The sequence below is a fragment of the Anastrepha obliqua genome, chromosome 4, assembly GCF_027943255.1.
Source record: "Anastrepha obliqua isolate idAnaObli1 chromosome 4, idAnaObli1_1.0, whole genome shotgun sequence".
NCBI classification, from domain to species: domain Eukaryota; kingdom Metazoa; phylum Arthropoda; class Insecta; order Diptera; family Tephritidae; genus Anastrepha; species Anastrepha obliqua.
The window spans coordinates 61,725,706-61,744,106 of NC_072895.1; the positions used below are offsets into that span (position 1 = coordinate 61,725,706).

Genomic DNA, 18,401 nt, shown 5'->3' on the forward strand with positions numbered 1-18,401 from the left:
ATACGACTTCTTTATTATCATAAAGCGTATTTAATTCCATTAAATCGTTCTGATACCAAAGGCTTTTTTCTTTTGGGAATCATACTTTGCGTAGAATAAAACTTTTTTTTAGATTCATTAAGGAACGAAGATTTCATGTAAAAAAGTTTATAGGTGAACCGTGTTTTTTCAATGTCGTGTGAAAAAGACAGTGTACAAAAGACTTAGGCGTATATGTTATTCGAGGCTCCGCGAGATATTCCAAGGCAAATGTCTACCTCTGTCAAATGGTTATACTCGTATGTAAAGCCTTTCACAATAATTACACTGTACAGCATTCGCCTGGGTATTAGACCAAACCATTTTTAAGAGATTGAGTAATAATCTCCGATTTTCGAAGTTAGCTTCCGAAATGAGATATGGGCGCTTCTTGTTCGAAATAGGGGCTTAACTAAAAAATTATTTAAAATTTGTGTGCATAAATAACTAAAAAAGTAAAAATATGGTCGTGATCCGCTTTGCCCACCGATTTAAATAGCATATCACCCTCTTTGCTCATAACTGCTAAATGTTACAAGTGCTATTAGGAGTCAAAAATCGGATCTTCGAAAAATTAAAAGGCTTATATATATTTTTTTTTTATTCCTACATTAATCATACATCTGTCATACTGGCATCTAGTACATTTTTTAACAATTACACAGGCCAACAACCAAAAAACTTTTTCGATAATTTTAACTAAGGTTTTAAGGTTTTTTATGCTGAAAACGAATATGACCTTGAAAATGCTCCAGCACGTCAGGATTTTTGGCAATTTGAGGTTAAAAAATCAAAAAATGCAGATTTTGGCCATTTTTTTAATTTTTTTTTGGGGATGGTAATGTTTTTTATTAATTTTCCACAACGGCATCGCAAAGTACTAGTCTTCAGCTTTAAAATCCATTTTTTTTAATATTTTTACGATTAATATAAAAAAAGTTATTCTATTTTGAATTGGAGACTTTTAGATATGCAAATTCAACCTTTCTAACTCTCTAACGCCCCTGTAAAGGGCGAATTCAAAATAGTATAACTTTTTTTATATTAATCGCAAAAATATTTTTAAAAATGGATTTTAAAGCTGAAGACTAGTACTTTGCGATGCCGTTGTGGAAAATTAAAAAAAAACTTTACCTTGCCCAAAAAAAAATTAAAAAAATGGCCAAAATCTGCATTTTTTGACTTTTTAACCTCAAATTGCCAAAAATCCTGACGTGCTGGAGCATTTTCAAGGTCATATTCGTTGTCAGCATAAAAAAACCTTCAAGAAACACCCATAGCTGTTTTAAAAGCTGTAAAAAAGCGAGATTTTGTTGGCCTGTGTTATTATAGTTAGGAAAATTATTAAATATATTTCATCATGGCCAGTGCCAAGACCAATACAGCGATTGCGTTTTAGGAAAACAATTACATTTTATATAGAACAGTTATTTTAGCATACGAGAATTAATATTTAATTTAGTAGGTCAATTGGTCGGTTTCTCTTCAGACGTCGTAAAGTTCTTCTTTCAAGCTGTGAGAGTGTATTGACTTCTCTATTTTTGTGCTGGTTTATTTCGTTAAAATACCTTGTTGATATCGCTTTTATTTCTTCGTCGATTAATGGTATATTATATTGAACGTAGTATGGATGTCATCATTTTTTGTGTAGCTGTCGGACATTGTTATTATACGTAAGATTTTTGATTGTTGTCGCTGTACTTTGTTTATGTGAGTTCTTTTTGCAGTTCCCCACACTTGAAGTCCGTAGGTCCAGATTGGTTTAATGACCGCCTTGTATACTAAAAGTTTGTTGGAAATATTGAGCTTAGAATTTTTGCCTATTAGCCAATGCAATTGTCGAAATTTTTCCTTTATTTGTTTTATTTTCTTTTTGATATGATCTTTCCAAGTTAGTTTTGAGTCCAGATGGATTCCAAGATATTTTGCAGATATTTCAATTTGTATATTTTTATTGTTGAGCTTAATCGGCATAGCAGCAATCTCTGTTCTTGTCGTAAATATTACTTGTACAGATTTGTCCTCGTTTACTTTCAAACTCCATTTGTCAAACCACTTCTTTACATTGTTGGTGTACATCTGTAATTTTGCTGTTGCGGTTGAGAGGTTTTTGTCAGATGACAATAAAATTGTGTCGTCTGCGAATGTTGCTATAGTAGAATTAGTTTCGTCTGGGAGTGGTATGTCAGAGGTAAATAAAACATATAGCAGTGGCCCTAGAACGCTGCCTTGAGGAACTCCTGCTGTTATTGGATGTATATGTGAGTATTTGTCATTGTATTTAATGTATAAAAGCTTATATATCAAAAAGTTTTGTTGTTAAAAATTAGTGTTATTGTAAATACAATTAATCGTTCTTTCCTTTTATATTTATATGCAAGTAATTATATACTTTGTGCCGTTTATATCAATGCGTAGATCAGGACCTAGCCAACAGAACCGCTGGAAGTTCATACGATACACTATGGCTATGGCCTTGTAATAATTAGCTGTTTAATTAATCAGAATAATCTTTTTCTCGAGTACTTATCGTCTTAGCTTCTGCACCAAATAACAATAGGACGAGCGTGTTAAAGGACTTAGATTGTGTGGTTTAGTTCGGGATAAACAATATTTTTTATGGTATACGAGGTTAAGCTATGAAGTGATAAAATTGGCAGGGTAAAATATTTGTTATGTCATATTTTTTATTTACTTATTACTATCTTGGAATCTTTCATTGATTGAAATAATATTGTAACAATTCTGTCAGCTTCTTCGGGCGCGTGTTGTTTTCTCTTTCACAATTTCAATGGAATCAAATCATTTTTCTTTTTTTCTTTTTATTTTCTTTATGTAGGTTTCTGCCAAGAAAACTGATAGAAATCACGTAATACAAGATTCGGTGAGTAAGGGAGACGGTCTGGAATACGACGACGTATTGTTTCTGTGACTTTTTCTATCCCAATTGCGGTCATTTTTCCTTATTTTTTTACGAAGTTTAGCAATAGCGAAGGTTCATAAACTCATGAATATTGAAAAAAAATCATCTTTCATTGTTCTATTGGCATACGTACCTTTGGATATACCGATTTGTTTAACGCTAGGTGGACCAATGTTTCATTTAAGAGTTATTGTATTTTTTGTTTTATTTTTATTAAATTAAAGTAATGAATGAGTTTATTATTGAATACAAAGTAATAAAGTATTATTAAGTATTAAAAATTACGAGTCCTTATAAGCTGGGAATGTATCCTTGAAGCCAAGGGGCTTGCAGAAATAAGTTGCACCTGTAAGTTACACTTGTTTTACTGTCGCTTAGTCAATTTTACATCAAATATTTATAGCAGCCTTTGGCGAACCTTTCAATTACTGAACAAACAGAGTTCATTGAACTATAGAGCTCATAGGCATTATCTTATAGGCCAGTATTCATGGTTCAAGACCTTGAATGTTATTGGTATACATAGATGATTATATTCTTTTGAGAATCGATAATTAAGTTATCTGTTCTGCTTAACACAAGAATATAAATAGTATGTACATAAGGGCGGGTCGATTTAAAAATCGTTAATTACTCTGTGAAAATTGTATTCTAGGGATCAAAATAAGAAACTTTGCCGAAGGAACCATACCTCTAAAACGAATTCTCATGTTCCCCAATTTGGGTCGAACGAAAAATACCACTTTGACCCATTTAGAGTGCTCCAATCGAGTCCAAATGTATGACCGACCCCCACTAACTTTGGACGGCCGATCCGGCCCATGCCAGTGTCACGCCCCCTGGAACTCCCCTGGAGGTTCCCCATACAATCATTTCAAAATATCACCATATTTGGCCTTTACATGAGAAAAGAAACTAAAAAGTTCGACCCAAATTGGGGGACATCAGAATTCGTTTTAGAGGTATGGTTCCTTGGGAAAAATTTCTTATTTTGATCCCTAGAATATGATTTTCACAGAGCAATGGGCGATTTTTTTGCCTCCCCACAAAAGACACTAAAAGTTCGACCCAAATTGGGGGACATCAGAATTCGTTTTAGAGGTATGGTTCCTTCGGCAAAGTTTCTTATTTTGATCCCTAGAATATGATTTTCACAGAGCAATGGGCGATTTTTTTGCCTTCCCACAAATCGACCCGGCCTAATGTACATATACATATATTTTTTTCACAAAATTTACACTTGCGTGAAATGAATCAATTTTCTTGGCACCCTGTGGCGCTGTCAGTGACAACTTGAAGGAAAACACACAAAACCAAAAAAAAAAAAAAGCACCGCAATTCCCAAATGTTTGGTTTATGCACTGATCTTTAAATTTTCAGCAACATTTGCGATAATGAGTTGAAGCACAATGATGAACAAGCAAGAAATATGAAAAAAAGTAATGAAAGCAGATGAGACACGTGAAAGTAAAAGTAAGCAGCACAAAAGGAGACGTCGAAAGACACGAAAAAAGACAAGTCATGTGCTTAAGACAACGCGTTTATCTTCATTAAATGCGGTAATTAATTTCACGAAATCGAAAAGAACAAGCAGCAAGTGTCAGGCACTGACAGCATCAGTGGCAGCGGCGGTGTCGCCGAAGCGGTTGAGCGCCTACAACGCTACGCCTTGACGAATTTATGAAGTTATTGTGTGGCGTGAGGCAGAAATTTGTGTTTTACCGAAAAAGAAGAAATGAAAAACGATAGACGACGTGCAATATTGAGACATCAACCAAGAGACGAACGAAAACAATTTGAATTAAAACTCGTGTTAATTTCTTGTACACACTCATTATGACATGGCACTTACATATAAGAACTTTGGGCGCGGGGGTTGAAAAGTAACAACTACGCGAAAAGTAAAATTTCTTTAATATTACTTTAATCACTTTAGACCGAACTCTTCATTCACATACAGACACACATACATTTGTGCCCAGCTGCTGCGCCCCTCTACTGGTAGCACACAACACACTTGATAATGAGTTGGACAAGGCGAGCCACTGTACAGCGCCGCTGTACTGACAGTTACATGACAGCAGCCGCTTTTTGATCATCACAAAGCCAACACACAACCGCAGCACAACCGTAAACACAATGACAATCGCCCATCGCGCATTATAAAAAGCATAATTAGTCATGTAAATCAAAGTGGTGAAATTGGTGCACGCTGGTTGATTTGCTAGTCGTGGCACTTTCACGAGCGACATCAAAAAGCGGCAAATTTCAAGTGTGATTTTCATAGAAAAAATTAGCACAAGAGAAACTAGCAGCCAACACATGTACGTGCATATGTGCATACATATTTAGATGCGTACATATGCAGTGTGATTTCGCTGGAAATCTGCATTTGGAAGTGTTTTTTCTGCATTAACACGCCTCATTCAATATTTGCTGGTAAAATATAAGTGTATATGCATGCAGATACATATACGAGTACACCTGTGTATGCACAAATAAGTCCATATAAATATGTGTTTAATTACTTGTTTTTATTTACTATTTTAGCTACTCACCTTTGCTGTCTTTATTGCTAAAATTGAGCGCCCGCGAGAAGTGCTCATCCACAACGCTGGCCGTGTCGCCGGAATAGTTTGTAAATACGACGCAGGTGGCTGATAAGTATTGTGCTCTGCCCTGTCCGTTGACATTCGAGTTGTCCAACGGTAGAGGCAGTTCTTTCGCCTGAGCTCCATGCAAGGTGTGACGAGGTGAATCGGGACTTGACGAACAGGATGACTCGTTGTGATGTGAGCCCACTAGACGAGCTGTAGAATAAGCACGAATATGTTTCTATATTATTTGAATAATATTTTAATCGACAAAATGGTAATTCCAAAAGGTGTATTCGCTAAGTCTAAAAATTGAAAAATTGTGTAAAGAAATATAAAAATGTAAAAAAACTATGATTTGAAGTCAAATTATTCCTTTTTTGAAACATTGAGAACCAGCCGAAAGCCTCTGCTGCTAGCGCTGCGTTTGCTTGAGTTTACTTATAATTTTATTATTATGTAAGCTTTTAAAAATAAAAAAATAAATAAATAAAATATTTTTTCAACTTCCTCTTAAATTTTTCTGCTCGATGAAAAAGCTCAATTGAACCCAAGAGAGAGTGTAAGAGTTCTGTTAGCTAGGATTAGGCATAATTTTGCACAACTCAGGCCAAACTACTACACTAGCAACACTAGGGCTCTAAACTGCGAATATTTAGCTCATGTGTGAATTCAGTATTGTTACAGGGTGCGCCATCTTGTATGCCGGTATGTAAACGCTGAATAACTTTGTCATTTACCAACCGATCGACTTCAACATATCGTATATGTTTTCGATACGTCAATTCAGTATAATTTCAACCATGGACTGCTTTACACCGAAACAACCGAAATTGACAAAGTGATAACAAACGCGGAAAAAAGATAGCAGTTTGTGATTGCTAATAAAGGTGGCCACTTGATTGATATTGTATTCAAAAAATAGTTTTAATAAATTGTAAATAGCCAAACCAAATAAAAGTACCTCACTTATACAAATCAGTTTTTTTTTTCAAAGTCATTCAATGTTTTCATACCGACATAAAAGATGGCGCACCCTAGAAATGAAACATGGCTGATCTCTAATACCATCACACAGAGCCTACAATCTTGGCCAAACACTATCAGCCACAAAAACAGCAGGGAAGCCATAGAGAGATTAGCCGCAGATAGACGGTTGCATATCTATTGAATACCCGGACATAAGGACATTTCCGGAAACGAAATTGTAGATGAGATTGCCAAAAGCGCTGTTTGCAGACAATTCGAACAAGAAAACAACATACTGAAACCTTTAAATACGTTAAACAATGACATCACTGCCGACATGAAAATACAGACCGCGAAAATCACGAGTACACAGAATGCCGATAAATACGTCCGATTCGTACCAGCTCGGTCTAGAAAAGAAAGCAGAACTATCGTAGGTATGCTGACAGGCCACAATTTGGTAGCGGCGCACGCATACAAGGTAGGAATTACAAACAACGATAGCTGTAGATTTTGCAATGAACTGGAAGAGAGGGAAACGCTAGAACACCTTCTATGTTGCTTAGCTAGAACCAGATTAAAATGCTTAGGAGCTTTACAATATGAGAAGTTAGAATGCCTCTTAGGGGTAGAGCTTCAGAGTTTACTTAGATTTGCAAAAGACGCGGACGTATTACAAGACGTCTACTACAAAGAAATGTAAAGGTCTAGCCCCAACTGGTAACACTAAGGATCAATAGGTCTATGTGATGGCTTTCAGCCAGCCAGGTCAACCTAATCTAACCTACGTTCAAAAAATCTTAATTATATATGTATATAATTGGCGCGTACAACTTTTTTTTTGCGTGTTTGGCCGAGCTCCTCCTCTTATTTGTGGCGGGCGTCTTGATGTTGTTCCACAAATGGAGGGACCTACACTTTCAAGCCGACTCCGAACGGCAGATATTTTTATGAGGAGCTTTTTCATGACAGAAACACTCGGAGGTTTGCCATTGCCTGCTGAGGGGCGACCGCTAATAGAAAAATTTTTTTTTTATTAATTTTGGTTTCACCGAGATTCGAACCAACGTTCTCTCTGTGAATTCCGAATGATAATCACGCACCAACCCATTCGGCTACGGCGGAAAATTTGTTAAATCTCTAAAAAAACTGCTTACTATTCTTACTTGTGTTCTTACACTATTTTGGAAACTTTTTTCATTGAGATGTTGTCGAATTTTTCGAATCGGAAAACGACGATGAGGTTAGTTTTTAAAAAAACGAACCGCTTGATTCAAAGTATTAAATATTAATGCCAAATATGATTGCAGACAATAAAATTATGCTTATAGCAAATAGATTTTTTTAGTTTTCTGTTCGGTAAAACTGAAGGGTCTCCAATTGTCGAGGGAAACGCTCGAATTATCAAAGATTTATGCGTCATATTACTATTAAAACTGTATGGATTTGTGCTTGACTACTATTCGGCAGAGCCCGGATTCCAAACCCGCTGCCGCTAGGAAACACCAAATGCTAAAAAAAGTTTTTTAATAGCGGTTACCCTCGGCGGACAATAGCAAACCTTGTAGTGTATTTCGCCTGTAAGATGGTTTCTCATAAAAAACCATCTGCCGTTCGGAGACGGTTTCAAACTATAGACCCCTTTATTTGTGAAGCAACATTAAGGCCAGGTTACCCTTGATTTGTGTGCTTTTTTAAATAAACTTTATTCATAGTAAAAAATATATTTATTAATCAATTTTTTTACATGTGAAAAAACAAATATTAAATTGCTTAAAAAAATTTTTTTTTTTTTTTTTTTTCAAATGGTGGCTTTCAAAATGGCTGCTAAATTTTAGCTGATTCGTAGTTGGATGCCATCATATCTCGAAAACGAATTATCTGAAAGTAAAAAATCAAACGGTTTCATCTTCTGTATTGAATTGGTTATGACCGCAAGCAGAATCACAAACATTTATTGTTATTTAAAAAAGTTATAAACAATTAAAAGTGAAAAAATAGTGGCAAAAAATTCAAAAGTCCGCCATTTTGTTTTTTTTTATTAAAAATATTTGATTCTGCTTGCGGTCATAACCAATTCAATACAGAAGATGAAACCGTTTGATTTTTTACTTTCAGATAATTCGTTTTCGAGATATGATGGCATCCAACTACGAATCAGCTAAAATTTAGCAGCCATTTTGAAAGCCACCATTTGAAAAAAAAAAAAAAAAATTTTTTTTAAGCAATTTAATATTTGTTTTTTCACATGTAAAAAATTGATTAATAAATATATTTTGTACTATGAATAAAGTTTATTTAAAAAAGCACACAAATCAAGGGTAACCTGGCCTTAAGACGCACGCCACTAATTAGAGGAGGAGCATGACCAAATACCCAACTAAGGATGTACGCGCGAATTATATATATACACATATACATATATATATATATATATATATATATATCTATACCTAAATGTATTTGTTAAAATAAAAAAGCAAATATTGCGTACAGCATTGAAATCCACAAATACAATTGTTGTTGTTGCTATTTTAACACCACCACTCTCATAAATCAGTACACCTAGTTGGATTAACACCTCCAACTAAGTAAAAACAAATAAACATTTTGACAGTTAGTTTCGCCTACAAATTTAGTGATCAACATTTATTTGTTTAATTTTTTAAATATTTCTCCACACTTCCTTACAATTCGTCCGTCGTGAGACGAGCATAGCTAACAAAACGAAATTAATGGATACGAAAGTTAATGACATTGAAAAATCTGAAAAATTTTTGCAAATTAATTAGCAGCAGCAGCGGTTTTGTCACTATGGCGCGCGCGCATTCAAGCGCAAAAGCATTTACAAACATATGTATCTACATCCATACATATGTACATATAAATATTTGTACAATTTTGTATGTATATGGAGTAAAATATATTAAAAATTTGTCTGTGGAATTTAAAAAATTCAGATGGACTTGACTTGTGGCGAAAGGAGAAGTCGTGCGACGAAAACGCTCAGCGACGCGACGCACCAAAGAGTGCGCAACCGCATTCCGATCAAGGCGCGACGCTGCTACTGGAATTCACTACCAACACCTGCCCGCTAAATACATTGGAGTGAGCTTGTGTTCGCACACGAGTGTGTGTATATATTTATGTATGTATGTAGAATATATACCTACGTGTACGCTGGTGAGGTTAAGTTGATCACTTTCAAACAAAAAATGATAAATATTCGTAGCAGCTAGCAAAAATATGCGTAGAATTCGCAAAGAACGATTAGATGTCGCATAAATTTAATGCTCATAAAAATTCTGTGGTGAATGCCTGTGCGAAATTTAAATATTTTTCAAAGTCGTTCTACATCACTCTCAAGAGAAGAGCAGAAATAAACAAATGAGAGCTATATAAATACAGCTACATACAAACATACATTGTATGTAGAGAGCAAATTGGAAGATAATTTATTTACAGTTTGCATTTACCTTCAGCATCACTTCGTGGCACTCCCAGATCCTCTTCTTTGGTATGCGCTCTGCTGTGTTGTATCGCATTGCTGACCGCTACGCTGCCGCCGCCGCCACCAATGACCGCTCCTCCACCAATTCCTGTACCGCCGATCACCGAACTTGCAACACCCGCACTACCGCTGGTGCCACCAATATTAGTGCTACCTCCACCACCTGGTACTACACCGCCACCGCCCAGCGGCAGACTCGTCGTTGCAGCTATGCTCGCCGATTGATTGGCCGTTTGTGCTGCGACGGCGACTACCGCTGCGGCGGTATTGTGTGCGGCCGCTACTGCTGCAGCGGCGGCATTCGCACTCACCGCCGGCGGTAGGATGGGACTGCAGGGCGAATGTGAGCTGCCAGAGGCACTTGATGAGGCCAATTGCACGCCCGACGAAGAGTACAGATCCTGATTGAACTGCGCAAGGATGAGGAAAGACAAGTAATAGATTAAAAAATTACGAAATTAAAGGTGTCAAGCCTAAAAAGTGTATATTACGTATATTATATGTAAAATTGTTTCAAAAATCTACACTCAAATCATTGATTTGTTATAAGTGAAAAAAATCTTTAATTCTCTTAGTTAGTATTACAAATTCACTGAAGAGTAGGAAGTTCCCCTATTTATCTGAATCGTCGCTTCGGCAAATGCGATTATACGCATTTTCAACCCATTCGGTGTTTAAATTTCTTAATATTTTAATAAATAAGATTTAGTTTCAAAAACTTCATATAGGCGTACAGATACAGTTGCAAATATGCAAAATACTTCACTGCCTATAATTATTCGGCTGCAACTACACACTGCGCTAAATAACTATGACTTATTGACAAGTTTTGACATTTTATTTGTTTGTTATTTAAGTTAAGTAATTGTTTTTTATGAAAATGTAGTTCGTTCTTCTACAAAATCTATATATTGTACATAACTCGAATTTTCAAACTTTGCACAAATTAATAAAACTTCAACAAAAATTTTCACTTTTTAATTTGAATTTTTAGACAAATTTCTGGTGTACGGCTTTATAACCCATTGAATTTTGGGTATAAGAAAGCGCAAGTTACAAGTGGAATAAAAATCGCGTCGATGTTTGCCAATGTAAACAAAATTTCGAGCATTCGTTATGTGGAGACAACGTCATTATTGCGCGACATGTAATTGGCATTTTCTTATACCAAAATTTAATGAACTATAAAACTGCACACTCGAAATATTTCTGAAAAGGTCTGAAATTTTGTTAAATGTTTGAATCTTGAATTTGTATGGTTTTTGTGGAGGATGAATTAAATTTCCAAAGAAAAACTATTAGACTGCGAGAGAGAGCCATCGAGATGTTTTAATAATCTCTGGGCAGGAGCGAGTTCAAGATGTTTTGGTCGATAGTTTCGATTGTTAGCTATGTTACTCTTACTTCAGCATGTTTTTTGGTGACTGGTAATTCGTCTACAGATCGAGAACCATAGAGATATGCGAACAATAGAGGCAATTTACTAAAATATGTAATATTAAGTAATATTAAGGACGCCCTCGTTCTTTTATCAGTATTGAGTTTCAATATGCTTAAGGTGGTTATTTCGATGTCTTAGTTAGTGATGGACCTCGGTTAGTTAGTTAGTTAGTGATGGACCTTAGTTAGTGATGGAAACTCAATATTGATAAAAAAATGAGGGCGCCCATAATATTACCTTCGTTATAAGTCTGGTAATGCTTTAATTTAGACCAGTCCTAGTTTTGTCGCGTGAGATGATGTAGGACAAAGTCTCCCAATCCTCACTTAAAAGTGTCGAACGATGGTATTTTTTACGTTGAATAAGCTTGGGTGCTTTTCATCCAAATTAAATGAAATGCCGCGCATTCATTATATGGAGAAAATGCACAAGATAATCAGCAAAACAAGAACAAAAAATGTATGCAATTTTCGAGCAACTTGCGCTTTATTATAGCAAAATTTCATGGGCTAACTCGAATTTTTCCAAAGATTATGATTAAAAAGTGGGAAATTTTGCTGAAAATTTGTAGACCTTTTTTAAATTTGCACAAAGTTTGAAACTTGGGTTTACATGACTTTTGTAGGAGAATGATGCCTTTCCATAAGAAAATTTATTAAAATTAAGTAAGAAACAATAAATAACATAAATTGTCAAAACTTGCTAAGAAGTTCCTGTGCTATAGTTACATATTTAACGCAGTATGTAAGTAGAACGACTTAAGGGGGTCTTCTGGTCTGAAGCGAAAAAAAATCGATTTTTTTTTTTGCATAATTTTGTTGTATGTGTATGCGAGAATACGCCACAGAAAGGATTTTTTGAAAATCGCATTTTTTTACATTTTTCTGGGCACCGAAGTGTACCCTCCTCCGGCCGTTTCATCATAAACTTTATCTTTAAACGCGTTTCCCCGAAAATCGTGTTTTTTAAGCATTTTGGTCACACTTTTCATAGTAGTTATACTCCGATTTCAATGGTTTTGGTCTTAAAGGGTTCGGAAAACTTACCGCTAAGTTTCCCCGTGTACGATTTTTGAAATTTTTTTTCATTCCATTTTTATAACCTTTTAAAGTTCAAAAAATGAGCAAAAAAAAATTTTTTTTGCAAATTGTTGCATAACTTTTGAAAAAAATTTAAAAAAAAAATCTGTCACCGGAAAACTTAACCAGGGCAACTCTGAAGACAACGCATATCTAATTTTTGCTTTCTGATTACCCAGGTGGAAAAACCGTGACCAAAATGGAGACCTGTTTCGTTTGGAGGTGGACGTCTTCAGCGCCATTTCAAGGTCGCGGGTGTTAATTTTTTTTCAAAGTCAAAACCATTTTTTAAAAGCCAAGACATGTACCTTTAAAATAAAAAATTTTTTTTTTTTAAATATTCACAGGATTTGTCACAATCAATCCCCAAAAAAACCCTTCATTTCAGGGCCTCGAGACCAGAAGACCCCCTTAAAGACGTGAATGTACATTTCTAGAGTTATGGAAATTTTCTTATGTCTAGACTAACAGGATCTTTAGGCTACAGAAAAAAATCAAATTCGTCGTAAAAGTGTACAACATTTTCGAATTCGAATGGTTACTTTCAATTCATTTCTTAAAAAATGCCTAAAGCACAACTCATAATCGGTGCAATAAAATTTTACATCTTAAGACTGATACTTTCTTATTTCATGGTCGTATTTTAAGAGGCAAAGAAATTAAGCCGTTTATTCAACAAATGGCGTAATAATAAGACAGCAGTTTTTGGATTTGATTTGTTTAACTGATTGATATATTTTAAAGGACTTTTAATAATATGCAGACAATAGATGCTTTCCATTTCAATTCTACCGGGCTATTCGGGACATGTTCTTCGATTTCGATGTAACTCAAATATGTTGCTCTCTGGTCAAAATAATGAGACGTATTTTTTTGTTCGCCCGAAAAAAATTTTTTTCAAGACTTATCGTCAATTTTGTTTTTAGGCTCAAAATCGATTTTTTCAATTATATAGGAAAATTTTTTTTGATTGCTCATAACTTAGACAAAAATTTTGCCAAAAAACAAATAAATGTATGCAAAAAATGAGTGTCACACAAACATTTTGGAAAGTTTATTGAATTCAAATGAAACCAATCATAAATCCAAATCAGAAATCCAAAACTAACAACTCTCTATGTTTCTTAAGGCTGGAGTAATCATTTATGTATGTTCATATAACATATTCTATTTCGCAGGTTGCACTCAAGTTTGTTAAGTTACGAGAGAATCTAGAGTAATTCCACTAGAAAATACAAACGGCATTTAAAAACAGTGTTTTTCGAAATTTTCAGACAAACGGATATTTTGGCTAAATTTTTACAATTTTTTTTTAATTTTTATTGTATTACTCAGAGATGTATCTTTAGTTTCAAGAAATAAGCAAACATTTTCCAAAAATACCCTACTTGGTTTTTTTAAATGCCGCCGGAAAAATACATCTAGCCGAAAAAAAATTACTTTCATGCGGTTAAGATTCTGTCAGTTCCAATTTCCGAATAGTGAAACCAGCTACATAAATATTGCAGGCCGTCTTCGTGTAGTCAGTACTTATATTTTTTCGGAATTTGGATGCAGCTGCTCAGTGATATTGAGTATTCTTCAGGAAGGTTACCGGTTATGTTAAAACATAGGCATTCCGTATCATAAGCTGCACATTTCCAATTATAAGCAATTTTTTAAATTACCACACAAAAGCAAGTGAAATCGGCGCGAGCAACGACAGAATAAAAAGTATTCGATAATCTATACGTGCATTAATTTATATATTAAATAATCTTATAATTTCTAAATTTTTTAAGATTTGGTTTAAAGCAGCAACAGTCTTAAGTCAGTCTAACTTTGGGTGGTGTAGAGCTCGAAAATGTTGGGTATTTTCAGGAATTGTTTTTACAAGAATTTTAATAATTTTAAAAAATGGCGCTGAAGTTGACCCTCCCGAAAAATTGGACATGGACATATTTATCTGAAATACAAAAACCAAAAAAAAAATATTAATCAGTATGACTGTAGCTATGTCAGTAGTAGAATAAAAAAAATTTGACAAAATGGCGCGGTTTTGAAGTTGACACTCTAAAAATTGGTTTTTTTTCAGTTTTTTAATCAAAAAAATACGAAATAATTGAAATAATAATATGATTCTAGTACGGGCGATAGCCATTGATGTTGTGAACAAAATATTAAAATTTCAGACGATTCGGTTGCACAGTTTTTTGTTTTTTGACAAAACCAGACCGAAAAAAGTAGTTTTGTGATGATTGAGCTTTAAGTTTTGAGAGTGGCCGCGTGACGGACGAATCTGACCTGCTAAAACGGCTGTAGAATCGAAAATACTGGGAATTTCTGCATGAAAATTTCACAATACATTCTTAAGATACTTTACTTACGAAATATTAAAAAATCGATTTTTTGAAAATTCTAGACCACCGGGACATGCGATTTTTCAAAAACTTTTGGAGTGCTTCCGAGTAGTTCTGGGTTGAGTATTCAGTTTATGAACCCTCAAAATTACAGGTTGAGTGTTGACAAAACGTCATCGTATGCTCTTGTATTAAAAAATCATAAGCAATTACCTTTCCAATGAGCCTGTTCAAAAATCACGGGTCCCACAAATTTAAAGATGTATGAAATACGACAAAAATACATAATTAATGAAAAACACGAATGCTTTTTTAGTGCATTTAATAATAGAATTTTCCAAATTGCAAGTCAGTCTTTTTTCAAATATTTTTTATTACCAAAGATGATATCTTATGAGATACATATACACTTCTGTCGGTAGTGCTTAACAACTTTGAATGAGTATTCTTTATCCTCTTCGGGGTATTTTGACGCCCGATCGAAAGCTATAATTAATTTCATGGATATTTTGGCAAATTCGTTTTCCTATGAGGTAATTTTCTCGATCGTGCTAAGTAGAAAGGTCCAATTGTAAAAAACCCATACCAATTTGAAATCGTTCAAAAACCGTTTTCTGCATGGTGCGCCGAAATCACTTACATATGCATATTTCTATTCGCAAACGACTTCACTTGTTCGACTGTAGCATACAATTGTTTTGGAATAACGATTTCTTCAAGTTCATCATCAATATTACCACCATCGAATTATACTCGTACAATTTCGTCTTGAATGAATTGTAGGTCTTGGCACGTTACGCATCCACACCAATAAGGAATGAAAATACGTGGGAAAAAATAAAAATCTTCCGAATGAAAAACCGTAAAGCAACAAATATCTTTCACATATATCATTGCATGAAGAAAAAGTTTTTTCTAATATCGGTCGCCCCTTCGCAGGGAATGGCAAACCTCCGAGTGTATTTCTGCCATAAAAAATATCTGCCGTTCGGAGTCGGCTTGAAACTGTAGATCCCTCCATTTGTGGAACAACATTAAAACGCACGCCACAAATAAGAGCAGGAGCTCGGCCAAACACCCAAAAAGGGTGTACGTGCCATTTATATACATATCATTGCTCAGCTGGGTTTAGCTGCGCGAAAGACGATCGAAAGTGTTGCATATGATGCGACATTTATATTTATATTTATATTTACGCTCGCTAGCATTCGATCATCAACGAAATGGATGTTTCTATAAAATCGTGCACTCTGTTGTTCCATGTAAAAACCGACATCAATTTCCTGAACTACGATTTCACTATCCCCCGAAATATTCATCACTGACGCAGCTGTGCAGGGTAGCCCATAACCGACGGACCCATGTGTTTTTTGGGCCCATTCCAATCGACGAGGCTTGTCCGCAGGCAACAATAAAATTCGTTGTAAAGTGGTCTCAGCAATGCCCAACTGCTGAGAACGGCGATTTTGGGATGTCCTTGCCGACGTCGCAACACTGGCCCGTACAAGATTTGGCCTCTTTGGAAAGAGCATCATCAGTCGAAAACCTTTCGTACAAACGTTTAATGGTGTTCTTAGAAGGCGCACTTTTCACATTATTTAATTTTTTATACGCACGTTGAGTTTTCACAATTGACTTCTTTTGTTGAATGTAAATTTCGCGTGGCGTGTACTGTTCCATGGTAAAAATCTGCTTGGACTGACGCTTCCAACGAGGTATGTCATTAAGCGATCTGACGTCTCTGTCAAAAGATACAGAGTTGCCAGATGGGTCTGTCGAATATTGGTTACCCTGTATGTGCACGATATATACCTAGTAGAAATGACAATCAAACAAAATAAAAATACACCTTATGGAGTGATACCATAAAAATGCTACTCGACTAAATAGTGTCTTCTTACTCCAGTCGCTTTGTTGGGCGTTTCTGTTTTCGGGCCAGCGTGGCGTCAATGCCAAAAGCCGACTCCTTTCTCTTTGCGGAAGAAGGAAATCTTTATCTTCTTGAATTCTTATTTCAGATCAACCGCAGCCGAGATGTCAGAATCTTACAGTAATTCTCAATCGAAAATCGGAAAAGTATCGAAAAGATGAATAAGAATTCTATGACAATTTTTATTCATCTTTTCGATACTTTTCCTACTAATCGTATTTAATTTTCGAAAATTTTACCATTCTCCGTCAAGTTTAATATGTAATATTTTCATGCAGTTGGTTTCGTTCATCATAGAAATATTAGATTTTCGATAAAAACCAAAAGTGTCGTCAAACTCGCTCTCATAGATATATTTTACACATGCGTATTATAAAAAACAATAGAAAAACTTGTTTCATGCTCGGCAACCTTGCCAAGTGTGAGATTGTTTTCACATTTTTCTACCAAAAATATTGTTTCATCATGGAATCGGAGTTGTTTCCTAGACGAGCTTGATGATGTCAATGCCATTCTTTCGATCGAATCTTAACTTTTTTTAATATAAGGTTGTCAAAAAAGTCTTGCTGTATTTTTATTGAATTTTCAATTGTTCATAAAATTGGTTATAATAATGCGATTTAAGTCAAATATGCGCCGTTTTGTTCGATGACGAGTTCCCAACGAGATGCCAACTTCATAATGTCCCTCTTATAGAAGCTCCCTCCCTATTGTCAAAAAACTCGGAGAGCCAATTTTCACAGGACTCTCTTGAGGACAACTTCCGACTAGCAAGCTCGTTCGCCATGGACAGAAATAGGTGGTAATCACTTGGTGCGAGATCCGGACTATACGGTGGATGCAAAAGAACCTCCCATCCGAGCTCCCGGAGCTTCTGGCGCATCACCAAATATGTGTGTGGCCTGGCGTTGTCCTGATGGAAGACAATTCGGCCTCTGTTGATCAAAGATGGCATCTTCTGCATGAGTGCTGCATTCAAGCGGTCCAGTTGTTGGCAGTACAGGTCCGAATTGAGCGTTTGGCCATAGGGGAGCAGCTCATAGTGGATGATTCCCTGCCAATCCCACCAAACACACAGAAGAACCTTCCTGGCCGTCAATCCAGGCTTGGCCACCGTCTGGGCAGCTTCACCGCTTTTCGACCACGACCGTTTGCACTTCACGTTGTCGTAAGTGACCCACTTTTCATCGCCAGTCACCATCCGCTTCAAAAACGGGTCGATTTTGTTGCGATTCAGAAGCGATTCGCATGCATCCATACGGGCAAAAATGTTTTTTTGCGTCAAGTCGTGTGGCACCCATACATCGAGCTTCTTTTTGAATCCAAGCTTCTTCAAATGGCTTATAACGGTTTGATGACTCATGCCCAGCTCTTGGCCGATGCTACGGCTGCTACTATGCCGGTCTCTTTCGATCAATTCAGCGATTTTATCGCAATTTTCGACGACAGGCCTTCCGGACCGTGGCGCATCTTCGATCACCTCTGCACCAGAACGAAAACTTTGAAACCATCGTTGTGCGGTGGAAATGGAAACTGTATCGGCTCCATAAACTGCACAAATTTTATTGGCAGCATGAGATGCATTTTTGCCTTTATC

The 18,401-nt window shown here is 35.8% G+C and overlaps 1 protein-coding gene across 1 annotated transcript in view; it reads right to left on the bottom strand.

The window, feature by feature from the left end:
- Positions 1–18,401, bottom strand: part of LOC129246046 (protein vestigial) — a 64,328-nt gene that overhangs the window by 23,544 nt on the left and 22,383 nt on the right. The window contains exons 2-3 of the mRNA XM_054884554.1: positions 9,981–10,425; positions 5,500–5,751 (exon numbers count right to left, since the gene is read on the bottom strand). Coding sequence (XP_054740529.1) covers positions 5,500–5,751; positions 9,981–10,425 — 697 coding nt within the window. The remainder of the gene's footprint in view (positions 1–5,499; positions 5,752–9,980; positions 10,426–18,401) is intronic.